At 36.8% G+C, this 12640-nt stretch overlaps 1 protein-coding gene across 3 annotated transcripts in view; it reads left to right on the plus strand.

Moving 5' to 3' along the window:
• The window catches only part of RELN (reelin), a 533601-nt gene that overhangs the window by 238736 nt on the left and 282225 nt on the right, over positions 1-12640 (plus strand). For all 3 annotated transcript variants that reach the window (XM_043588658.1, XM_043588659.1, XM_043588660.1), the window contains exons 5-6: positions 7791-7823; positions 10818-10896. In XM_043588658.1, the coding sequence (XP_043444593.1) occupies positions 7791-7823; positions 10818-10896 (112 nt within the window). The remainder of the gene's footprint in view (positions 1-7790; positions 7824-10817; positions 10897-12640) is intronic.

A 12640-nucleotide genomic window follows, 5' to 3' on the forward strand; every position in this document is an offset into this window, starting at 1 on the left:
TGCTGGTGGGTGCCGTTTTTGAAAAAGCATAAATGCGGAAATGCTTTCTAAATAAATGAAGCTTTTCTTTACTTTCAGCATGAAATTTGTCTCTTGAATAAATTGAATTCATTTATTCAATTCATTAAATCAAAGACTTTTTGCTTCGATTTATATTGAGAAACAATATAATGATCTATGTTTAGAATATTCACTAAAAACACCCAAAGATTTAAGCTCTGGAATGGCATTAAGAAAAGCATGATTGTGAGGTCCAAGATCCAAATGAAATCATACACGCTGGAATTAAAGGTGTTTGCTGCCTGTTTGAGTTTATCAAAACTTTCTGATCTTCCATTTCCATCAGCAGAGCTCAGCTACTGCTCTCTTACCCGTGTCCTAAGACAAATCATTACAGTCTATGAGATGCTGTAAATAATTGGAGATAATAGAGAAAATGTGTTTAGCAAAAGAAAAATAATGTTCACAGAGTAACTCTCTATGCCAAGCAATAGATAGATATTTAACATCAGTTGTATTTAAATGTTTGGAAAGGGATTGATAAGTAGTTGTTTTCATATCATAATGAAGGTCAGATTAACTCACTGTGAGTGGAAAATAATGAGCTATTAAAAATCTTTAACCCCCCGCCCCCAAATATATTCCTTAGGAAGGGACATGCAAATCTTGTGACTAGAAACAGTACCAACACACAGATGTGTAAACAAAATGGCCTAAAATGGCCTAAGTGCTTTTTTCCATTTACTCAACTAAGTATCAGTACACATTTTTTCTACTTTTTTTTTGTTTTTGTTTTTGTTTTTAGTTTTTAACAGTTTACTGTTTTGTTTTGTTTTTTCCTGTTTACCAGCTCTTGGGATATTGGTCTAACAAAATTACATAGGTTTTCATTTATTCCTGGTAAAATTGCCACCAACTTGTGTTGATAATTGAAAAATTTTAGGGGTACCTGGGTGGCTCAGTTGGTTAAGCATCTGACTTTAGCCTAGGTCATGATCCCATGCTTTGTGGGTTCGAGCCCCGCGTTGGGCTTTGTGCTGACAGCTTGGAACCTGGAGCCTGCTTCAGATTCTGTGTCTCCCTCTCTCTCTCTGCCCCTCCCCCACTTGTACTCTCTCTGTCTCCCAAAAATAAGTAAATATTTAATTTTTTTTTTAATTTTAAAGGTGCTTGGCTCTTTTTTCAGGTAAAAACATGCAACAGTATGCCATCCTTCGTTGTTGTTGTTGTTGTTGTTGTTGTTGTTGTTGTTTTAATTGAAATTCAAGTTAGTTAACATATAGTGTAGTATTGGTTTCAGGAGTAGAATTTAAGGATTCATTACTTACATATAACACCCAGGGCTCATCCCAAGTGTCCTTCTTAATGCCCATCAACCATTTAGCCCATCCCCACCCACCCACCTCCCCTCGAGTAACCCTCAGTTTGTTCTCTATACTCAAGCGTCACTTATGGTTTGCCTCCCTGTCTGTTTTTATCTTATTTTCTTTCCCTTCCCCTATGTTCATCTGTTTTGTTTATTAAATTCTTCATATGAGTGAAATCATATGATATTTGTCTTTCTCTGAATCATTTCACTTAGCATGATATACTCTAGTTCCATCTACATTGTTGCAAATGGTAAGATTTCATTCTTATTGGTTGCCAAATAATATTTCATTGTATATATACCACATCTTCTTTATCCGTTTATCAGTCAATGGACATTTGGGCTCTTTCCATAATTTGGCTATTGTCAATAGTACTGCTGTAAACATTGGGGTGCAAGTTCCCCTTAAAATCAGCATTTTTGTATCCTTTGGATAAATACCTAGTAGTGCAATTGCTGGGTCATTCCACTTTTAGCTTTTTGAGGAACCTCCATAGTGTTTTCCAGAGTGGCTGAACCAGTTTTCATTCCCACCAACAGTGCATCCTTGCCAACATCTCTTGTTTCCTGAGTTGTTAATGTTAGCCATTCTGACAGGTGTGAGGTGGTATCTCATTGTGGTTTTGATTTGTAGCCCTGATAATGAGTGACATTGAGCATTTTTTTTCATTTGGCTGTTAGCCATCTGGATGTCTTCTTTGGAAAAGTGTCTATTCATGTCTTCTTCTCATTGCTTAACTGGGTTCTTTGGTTTTGGGTATTGAGTTGGTAAGATTTTATAGATTTTGGATATTAACCCTTTATCTGATATGTCATTTGCAAATATCTTTTCCCATTACATCAGTTGCCTTTTAGTTTTGTTGATTGTTTCCTTTGCTGTGTAGAAACTTTTTATCTTGATGAGGTCCAAATAAGTTCATTTTTGTTTTTTTCCCCCTTGCCTCCAGAGACATGTTTAGTAAAAAGTTGCTCCAGCTGAGGTCAAAGAGGTTGCTGCCTGCTTTCTTCTGTAGTATTTTGATGGTTTCCTGTCTTATTTTTTTGTCTTTCATCCATTTTGAATTCATTTTTGTGTATGCTATAAGAAAGTGGTACAGTTTCATCATTATGCATGTCACTGTCCAGTTCTCCCAACACCATGTGTTGAAGAGACCATCTTATTTCCATTGGATATTTTTTCCTGCTTTGTCAAAGATTAGTTGGCCATATATTTGTGGGTCCATTTCTGGGTTCTCTATTCTGTTCCATTGATCTATGTGTCTGTTTTTCTGCCAGCACCATACTGTCTTGATGATTACAGCTTTCTAATACAGCTTGAAGTCTGGAATTGTGATGCCTCCAGCATTGTTTCTTTTGTTGTTGTTATTTTTTTGGTTGTTTTCAACATTACTTTGGCTATTCTGGGTCTTTTCTAGGACCATACAGATTTTAGAATTGTTTATTCTAAATCTGTGGAAAATGTTGGTGTTATTTTATAGGGGTTGCATTGAATGTGTAGATTGCTTTGAGTAGTATAGACATTTCAACAATATTTGTTCTTCCAATCCATGAGCATAGAATGTTTTTCCATTTCTTTCATAAGTTTTCTATAGCTTTCAACGTACAGATAGATCTGTTACCTCTTTGGTTAAGTTTGTTCCTAGCTGTCTTATGGTTTTTGGTGCTATTGTAAATGGGAGCCACACCTTCATTCTTAATCCTTTGCTGAAAACAGACTTTTAAAAGAACATGGAGGCTTTAATGAGATTCTGTCATGGTTCTTACATTTTGTTGGCTTGTTTTTACTTTGTTCTTTTAAGCAAAGTAGGAACTTCATTTTAAGTAGGCTGTTTAGCATTTCAAATTTTATCTGTGGTTTTGACTAAGTTGATTCATTTTGATGACATTTGGCATACTCTTGATGTTATCAAGATACAATTTAAGTCCAATTTCCAATTCAGTACAATTACTTGAACCTGATCAAGCTTTAAAGAGGATGTAGTTTCTATAATTTTTGTAGGTCTAAATGACATTAAGTTTGTGGGTAAAGATTTCAGAGATGTGTGATTATTTTGAATGACATCAAGTTCAGTGAAACACAAATTCATTTACACATTAACACAGATAGTGTTGTCATCTTGCCTAGGATCAGTAACGAATTAGTAAATTTTTGGAATTATAAGTTGGGTTTATTTATCCATTGCCAATGCTCATAAATCTCCTTGGAGTGATCTATAAAATCCAACTGCAGATGTGGTATCCCATGATCATTGTACTTTAATTCTAAAAAACACCACTGAAAGTTTGGCCTCTAGCCATTACACTGTTTATAAGAGTTTACAAATTATTGGTAGAAACTTCATATTAAGCTGAATTGCCCCCAAATTTATGGAAAGATAAGCAATTTAATAAGTAATCACATGTTTGTATAAACTAAAGTAAACTTTTGGTCTTTTTCTCAGAAGTGATTTTTTTCTGCAGCATAGGATGTACAACTAATCACTTTTGTGAATCTAGGGATATCCAAATTTGTTAAGTTTCATGTTAGGACAGTAAGTGCGTTCTCATAGCTTGAAGTTCTGTCCAGCCTTTACATATAGTCTCATGGGATTCACCAATGAAGCCAAATTGGGACCATATTATGAAGTGCCTCCTCAGTGATCTCTTTGGGTACAAAACTATTCCAGCCATCCTTCTCAGTCTCTAATTCATTATCCAGTGCATCCTTCCCTGTATGTACCTGTGGCTGATTGTCTGACCTGGTGTTCTTATCCTGATGGAGAGATAACTGGAAGGAACTGAGATGTCTTTTATACTTCTGTTAAAGACATGTTATGTCCTGTTTTCTCCAAAGCCAAAACCTACCTCTTTAGAAACATTTTTGTTCTCTCTCAGAACAAAACTCCCAAGTCTAAGCCATTTGGCAACTTTAGGTGGTAGCTAGAGTTGGTCCTGAGATTTTGGGTCATAGGAGTGGGAAGTTGGACCAAGGTGGGAGTGGTAGGGTGGGAACAATCAAAGGTCCTTGGGGAGGCAGAGAATCAGTAATAGACCAACAAAAGGTTGAGATAAAAACATTTAAGCAATCTAGAAAAATGAGTCAGAACTAGTTCAATGGCAGAGGAGCAGGAAAGGCATACTTAGTTGAAGATATGGTACTGGGCAAGCACTGAGAAGGCTGACAAATTAGGACTCTCTAATGCACGTGTTTTATATTAATAAAGGAAAGAGTAAAGACCTTTATGCCAAATTCACATAATTCATCCATGTGAGGAGTATGAGGCAAAAAGCAGGTACTATCCAAGTGGGAGTGTAATAAATAATGTTAAACTATATTATACTTCTTTAGGCTACTTATTCTAATTTTTCTGTGGTACATTTACCCCTAATAAATGTGGAACAGAGGTTGAACTTCCTACAGGCTTAGAAATTTTGTTAAATTACATAAAAAATAGATTGATATAGTCACTTACTGAGAGATGATTAAAATAAGCTTCCAGGCACAGTACTTTCCTAGATTTTGGACCATATTTACCCCATACGTGTATGAATATTTTTCAAGGAAATTTGTACATTTCTTTCCATCAAGTTTAATGCATACATGTTTCTCTTTCTGAGGAAATAACGTTTAGTTATCTCAGTGGATTTTGTTAAAAATATTGAATTGATTTTTCCTAACTAGTGATTTAAAACATGATTTAAATTTGTTGAATTAAATTAAATTTAGGTGGTACTTACTGGGTGTTTAAACTACCCAGACTGTTATACTAAAGGACTTTCTGACAATGTTATGAATATATTTTGGCATATTTTCAAAGGTTTGGATCTTCAATTATTCATTTTCCAAAATATCATAAAATATATTACAATTAAGAAGTATCTTTCAGTTTAATTCAGCATTTATTGGGAACTGATTAGCAGCTTAGGCTGGTGTGTTGGGTGGCCATATTTTCTGCCTTTGAGGAACTTAGGAGAAAAGATATATACTCTTGGGAGAAAAGATATATACTTAATACAGAGAATAGTTCTGCATGCTGTAAAAATAAGGGCTGGACTATATGATTGAGACCAATAGTTTTTAAATTTGGCTTTTTATGAGAATCACCAGGAAAGGTTTTCAAAAATACAGATTCTAGAGACAGTCTTTGAGACATTAGTCTGCTGTCGGCCTCACTGAAATAAATTCCTCTCTTGTTCCACCACTAAAAACAAAAACAAAAAACACAACAAAATCAAATTCTAAGCCTCCATTCCCAAAGATTCTGATTCCCTGAGTCTTTTCTAATTGGCCTCCCCTGATGATTATGTTGTGGGTTGTTCAGTATAAGATGCCATGTGCCAAAGTCATGTAGAAAAGGTAGATATCAATTTGGATAGACTCCTTAGATTAAGGTAGAGTAAAGCATTTTATAACTTAATCTTTTTATTGGGTCCAGGCCTCATTTAAAATCAAGTAGGTCCTGATATCTCTACAGATATTTTGTTATACGTATTTAACCAGTAAGTATTTTTACTTGATACTTTCCCTAAATTTTACATTTGATTTAATTAACTTATTTCCCAGTTTTCTTTGAAGTTAAATACTATATAGATATCAGTATTATTTTCCTCCTCTTCTTCACAATTTATTCCGTGAACACCGAGAACCCCTTTTGTAAAATAGCTGATATTAGTCATGTTCAACAATTATGATATCTTAAGAAATGAAGCAAACAACAACAAAAAAATTTCTTTGGTCCTTGATCCTCGTTAGGTGCTACAAAATCTCATCTCTTGTCTTTGCAGTGGACTTTCTTGAAAGAACAGTCTGCATAGTAGTTACAAGTGTGGCCTCTGAAGCCAAATTTCCTGGTTCATCTTTAGACTCTGCTTAACAGTGCTGTGATAACAGGATGTTCTCAATAGATATCATCTTTATTAGGATTATTTTGGTCTTTTATTTAACCCTCTTTTCTCTTAAAACTCTCTCATTTCCTTATTCCCATAATGAAATGAACTCTTTCTCAGTCTCCTTTGCTAGCTCGTCTTCTACCATTCCCTTAAATGCGTGTTTACCACTTCATTTCACTTCTTTTTCTATGTCCTGCATTCTCTCTGAATGACATGGTCATCTTCCATGACTCCACCACCTCCTGTGTGACAATGATTCCTTAATTGGTATCCAGCACCGATCTGTCTCCTAGCTGTTGTTCAGCCCTGTCCAGTAGAGGTATAATGCAAGCCACATGTATAATTTTCAGTATTCTAGTAGCCACACTTAAAAAAAAAATAGATGAATTTTAATGACCTATTTTACTTAACATGGAATATTAATATTCCAATATTATGTCCCTTATTTGTGGAGTGCTCTTTCTTAAAATGCGTATTTTGAACATCCATTCCTTTGCTCATAAATGTTCAGAAGATCGTCAAGCTCTCGTGGTAAAGTCCCAATTCCCCAGCATTCACTTCCATGATCTTGTCCTCCCTATTTTCCCAGCATCACCATTTTTACTCTCTCCTCTTAACACTTTCATCCAGTCATGCTGAAACTGTTGTGGTTCTTCCCCAAAGCCATTCTCTTTTGCTTCTCTATGCCTTTTCACTTTTACTCCAGAAAGAAGCACATCCCCCCTCCTCTACCACCACCTACATTCCTTCTGCTCATCTTTCAAAACCTAGCAGAGAGGGGTGCCTGGGTGGCGCAGTCGGTTAAGCGTCCGACTTCAGCCAGGTCACGATCTCGTGGTCCATGAGTTCGAGCCCCGCGTCGGGCTCTGGGCTGATGGCTCAGAGCCTGGGGCCTGCTTCCGATTCTGTGTCTCCCTCTCTCTCTGCCCCACCCCCGTTCATGCTCTGTCTCTCTCTGTCCCAAAAATAAATAAACGTTGAAAAAAAAATTAAAAAAAAAAAAAACTAGCAGAGAAATCATCTTCTCTGGAAAACCTCTCCCGACAACCCTTTTACTGTTCATCCTGGAACCAGTATCCCTTCCTTGTCTGCCATAGCACTTACTGCACTATATTCTAGTTAGCAGATGGTAATGAGCTCTTTTGAGGCAAGAGTGGCACTATTTTCTATTTCCCTAACACCCATAATAGCCCCTGAGAGGTACTGGGTGCTCAGGAAGTTTTAGCATATCCATTAACTATCACGTCACATTTATATTATGTGTTTCGAGGGATACCTGAGGCTGATGTGTTTGAGGGATACACTCAACTATCCTGAATGTAAGGGGTTCTACTCTTCAGTTTAGGAGTTACTTTTAAATAGAATAACTACATAGGAAGTTGGATGTTTTACTTTAAGATGTTTACTGGCTTTTTTTTTTCTTACTCTTCCAAAAAGGTTCTAGTCATTTAATTTCTTTAGTGTTACCTAAGTTTTATAATTGTATTTGATTATTGCTGATTTTGTTTTTGTTGCTAATCAATCATCTTTCCCTTTTTCTCTCTTGGTCCAGCTCCAACAGAAGCCACGATGCACCCACATCTAGGTAAGTGCTTAGGACCCCAGTGTCACTAACCTTAGTACTTAGATAGGCTTGTTTCAATCCTCTCACTGTGTGGGCAGATGATATAGAGGTGAGGAAACTTCCTGCCCTCTCTGATTCACTGATTATTCACTGAAATCAGTCTCAGGTTCATATTATGCTCAAACACAGGACCTCACCAAGGAGGCAGTCATGGTGCCCACTTGGGGCCAGTGGAAGGACTTTTAAACCTGTTAGTACATCCATCCTTGCTATCCTGTTGAGCCTGATCTTTTATTTTTTATTATTTTTTTATTTTTTTTAATATATGAAATTTATTGTCAAATTGGTTTCCATACAACACCCAGTGCTCATCCCAAAAGATGCCCTCTTCAATGCCCATCACCTACCCTCCCCCCCTCCCACCCCCCATCAACCCTCAGTTTGTTCTCAGTTTTTAAGAGTCTCTTATGCTTTGGCTGTCTCCCCCTCTAACCTCTTTTTTTTTTCCTTCCCCTACCCCGTAGGTTTCTGTTAAGTTTCTCAGGATCCACATAAGAGTGAAAACATATGGTATCTGTCTTTCTCTGTATGAGCCTGATCTTTTGATCAAGGATTTTAATGCCAAATTTTCCCCAGAACTCCTGCCCATCATAAATAGTAGAGCATAGGGTTGGTGGGCAAGGAGCTAGGAGTGTGGAGGCATGGAGGTCATTTCAGATTTGAGATAACTGTTCAGACTAGTACTGGGTTGTAAAAAGAGAGTTTGGTCATTTCTTTCAAAATTGAAATGAAGTTGTTCAAATAACCATAAGCTTTGTTTAATGGCACCATATAAAGTTACTACCTCTCATTTTTCTCATGATCCTTCCATAGTGCCATGCAAGGCAAGGTTTGTAGTTGCTAAGAATAGTTTCTGGAACCACTTCCTGGGTTTATCTCACCTTCTCTGCTTGCTGGCCATGTACGTTGAGTAAGTTACTTAGCCTCTCTGTGCCTCAGTTTCCTCATCTGCAAAATAGAGGAAATAATAGTACCTACCTCCTTGGGTTGTTATGATTGAATGAATTTCTGTTTGTGAAGGTGTACAGTCAATGATATAATAGTGTTTGGAAAGAAGTAAACACATGAACAAATAACCATTGAGGCTTACCCATGCCTCTGTAAAACATTCTATAGAAAACAAATGGTCTTTTAAGAGTTCAATTTCTCATTGTGTTAGTGAGGGTTTATTTTAAAAGCGATTTCCAACGCTACACTATTTAATAAGAATGAAAATAAATCATCCTGGCTGGCTCCAGCCTTTTCAGATGTCTCTCACGGTGGGACTTGCAGATGGGTCAGTTGTTTGTCTCTTGGGCTTTTCCTTTCAACCTACAAACCCAATTAATTTATTTTTCTCTTTGGAAAATCTTCCTTGAGAAGCTCTACTTTTATGTAATGCTACAGCTTGGGGCTCCTCTTCTTTGGCAGACTAACTCAAACAAGTGCTTAGAAGCATGCCTTCTGGCAGCCAAGGCAGGCTGGTGACCCGCAGTGGCCCAGCCTCTTCTGGGCCAGGTTAGGTATTTGGGAGAGCTGCACCCTGTAGGCATTTCAGGCGCTGCATCTAATCGCTCAGAGGAATCATTAAATCACTCCCACACGCAGAATACATCACAGCGTTCTCCCTGCGTAAATCCATATTCTCCCTGTTGTCCTGCCTAAGGCTTCTGAGTTTGAGCAGCCGTTGCTCTTAATACATGCTGATTCACTGGTTTCCTGGACTTCGTTATGTGCTTACCTGCTGGCATACCTGGAATAAAGAGAGCGAAGAGGGCCGTGGGTGGCAGTGTCACCAAAGAGAACTTGGAAGTACGCTTCCTGATATTTGGAAGTGATTTTAATTACCCACTGGATTGATGAATTATTTGTGTTATTCAAGTGAGCCAAAAACATAAAATATCACCTTTGAAAAAAGTAAAAAAAATTGGTTATTTTTTTGTTAATCAGATCCTGTGATTTTAATTTTTCCAAAAAGCATGTGTAAACTATTTCAAACAGAATCATACAGGCCCAGAGAATTTATATGAGCCAAAAGAAACTTCCCAAGCAAACCAGGGGAATGGGATGAGAGGGTTTTTGACCATGAAATTCATTTTTTACAACTTGAGTAGAAAGAATTTTCATTTCTCCCACAGCCTTAAAAGCGAGCCGTGAATTTTTTTTTTTTACTTATCCACCTTCTATTCAGTGGAAAAATCACAAATTCTATGGCTTACGAAAACACTCTTTGCTCTTGGTATGCCCAAAGTTGTTTGAAAACTTAAAAATAGATATTTAATACAATCTCAAGTGTAATGATAATTTATTTTAAACTATGGGTGGCTCCCTCATATGCCTCCTGACTTTTAACATGACTTTATTTAGGACTTTTACTTAACGTAGATAAATTCTCCTATGCAGCTCTGAGGGGGAAAAATGTTAACACTTTGCAACACATTGAATAAAATATGAGTGAATATGCAGAACTAGGGAAAACAAGGCAGGGGAAGAGGGATAGTAGGAAAGAGATGAAGAAATGGGTTAGTAAATACCAGCAACATTAGCTGACAATGAATAGCCAGAATGGTCCATCTGCTTCTATTAAAGTGAGTTAACACTGAACCTTTCTGGGCATATTGAGCTATGAGAGACAAGTCTTGTGTGACCTGTCTTCATAGGTTAGTACTGACCTTGGCCTTCCTGCCTTTTCTGCCTGGTGACAGTTTGGTGGGGTTTCTCATTGGGGACTGTGGTTTCCAGACTTGTAGGTGCCTAACCATCGAGACTTTACACTTGTCCCTTAGTAGTTTAGGGGCCAAATATATAATCAACTGCTCATTTAAAATTCAGTTTTAATTTAAAATACTGTCATTCCAAAATAAATAAATAAATAAAATATTGTTATTCCTCATAAAGGCAGTACATTGACCCTTTTGTGTAGCTAAGTCTATTGTTTAGTATAATTTTTTCCTAAATACTTTATTTTTCTTTTAGCTGAAGTACATAGCGACAGCATTATCCTACGAGATGACTTTGACTCCTATCACCGACTAGAGTTGAATCCAAATATATGGTAAGTTACAGAAATATGCTTCACTTTGGTTTGTTTGTGTTATGCAAAAAAAAAAAATGATGCTGATTGCTCCCTTGGAGCAGTTACATAACGTTAAATTACTCTTCAAGCACTAAGGGATGAATAAAAGTTGTGAGTTGTTCAACCAGGAAACTGGGCTTAATGTAGGCTGCATGTCTATTTCTTGACTTCTTTAAAAACTGAATCTAGGTGGCATCTCAAAGCCATGCATATGTTTAGATATTTTTCAGGTGTACAAGTTCTTTATGTAGAAAACATTATGCGTTAGTGTGTCTAATAATTGCATTTATGCTGAGGAAAAGAAGAGAAATGGTTTATCTGAAATGAGAGGTGATTTGAGTCACACTTATAAATAACTTCTAAGTCATTGGACTGCCTCATTTATTTACACCCTAGTCTCTCCTCTGAAGGCAGCTTAGGTTCAACTCCATGGGATTTTTGAGGGCAAAGAAATAATGAATCAAACCCATTCATTAAAAACTTGTTGAATAGAGGGGTGCCAGTGGGCTCAGTCGGTTAAGCATCCGACTTCAGCTTAGGTCATGATCTCACGGTTTGTGGGTTTGAGCCCCTTGTTGGGCTCCGTGCTAACAGCTTGGACCCTGGAGCCTGCTTTGGATTCTGTGTCTCCCTCTCTCTCTGACCCTCCCCTGCTTGTGTTCTGTCTCTTTCTGTCTCTCAAATGTGAATAAATGTTAAAAAAAATTTTTTTAACCTGTCGAATACATCAACAGATGCATGCATTTGTTGGCAATTTGTTGTATTTTTGGTGACTGGGGAAATAGGTCTGTCGACCCACACCTACCATCAATCTGTGTCATTTTAGAGAATATCTGAATGTGGATGTTCTGTGACATTAAATGTTTTTATATACACAACCAAAAGCTCAAGGTAAATTTGAAGCTCTAATGTAAGTAAACTTTCAAGTTGCAACCAAAATTCAAACAATGCTCAAGACTAGAAAGAAATGAAAAACACTAATTCAAAAAGATATATGCACCATGTTTATTGCAGTATTATTTATAATAAACAAGATATAGAAGTAACTAAGTGTCTATTAATAGCTGAAGGGATAAGGAAGGTGTGTCTTTGGAATATTGTGCAACCATAAAAAAGGATGAGATCTGGCCATTTGCAACAACCTGGTTGGAGCTAGAAGGTATTATGCTAAGGGAAATAAGTCAGATTGAGAAATATAAGTACCATGTGATGTCACACATTTGTGGAATCTAAAAAATAAAACACATGAATAAACATATCCTAAACAAATAAATATCAGAATCAGACCCTAAATACAGAGAACAAACTGATGGTTGCCAGAGGGAGGGGCGGAATGAACAAAATGGGTAAAGGGGAGTGGAGTATACAGGCTTCCAGTTATGGAATGGGCATAAAAGGCACAGCATAGGGAATATTGTCAATGATCCTATAATAGCATGTATGGTGACAGCTGGTAGTTATGCTTGTGGTCATTGGATCAGAACATATATAGAAGTTGCAACACTATGTTGTACACCTGAAATTAATGTAACATTGTATGCCAATTATATTCAAATTTAAAAATTAAAAACAGACTAGAACTCCATCCTCAGATGTCAGTATATGATATTCACTTCTGTTTTTCTTTATTTTCACTGTTCAATGAATATTAGGCAATAATCATTTTGTTTATACAGTAAATTTAAAAGGGATATCGTCCTTCTCTCAAATAGCTTATAGTTTA

This window comes from Prionailurus bengalensis, chromosome A2, assembly GCF_016509475.1.
Source record: "Prionailurus bengalensis isolate Pbe53 chromosome A2, Fcat_Pben_1.1_paternal_pri, whole genome shotgun sequence".
In the NCBI taxonomy this organism is placed as follows: domain Eukaryota; kingdom Metazoa; phylum Chordata; class Mammalia; order Carnivora; family Felidae; genus Prionailurus; species Prionailurus bengalensis.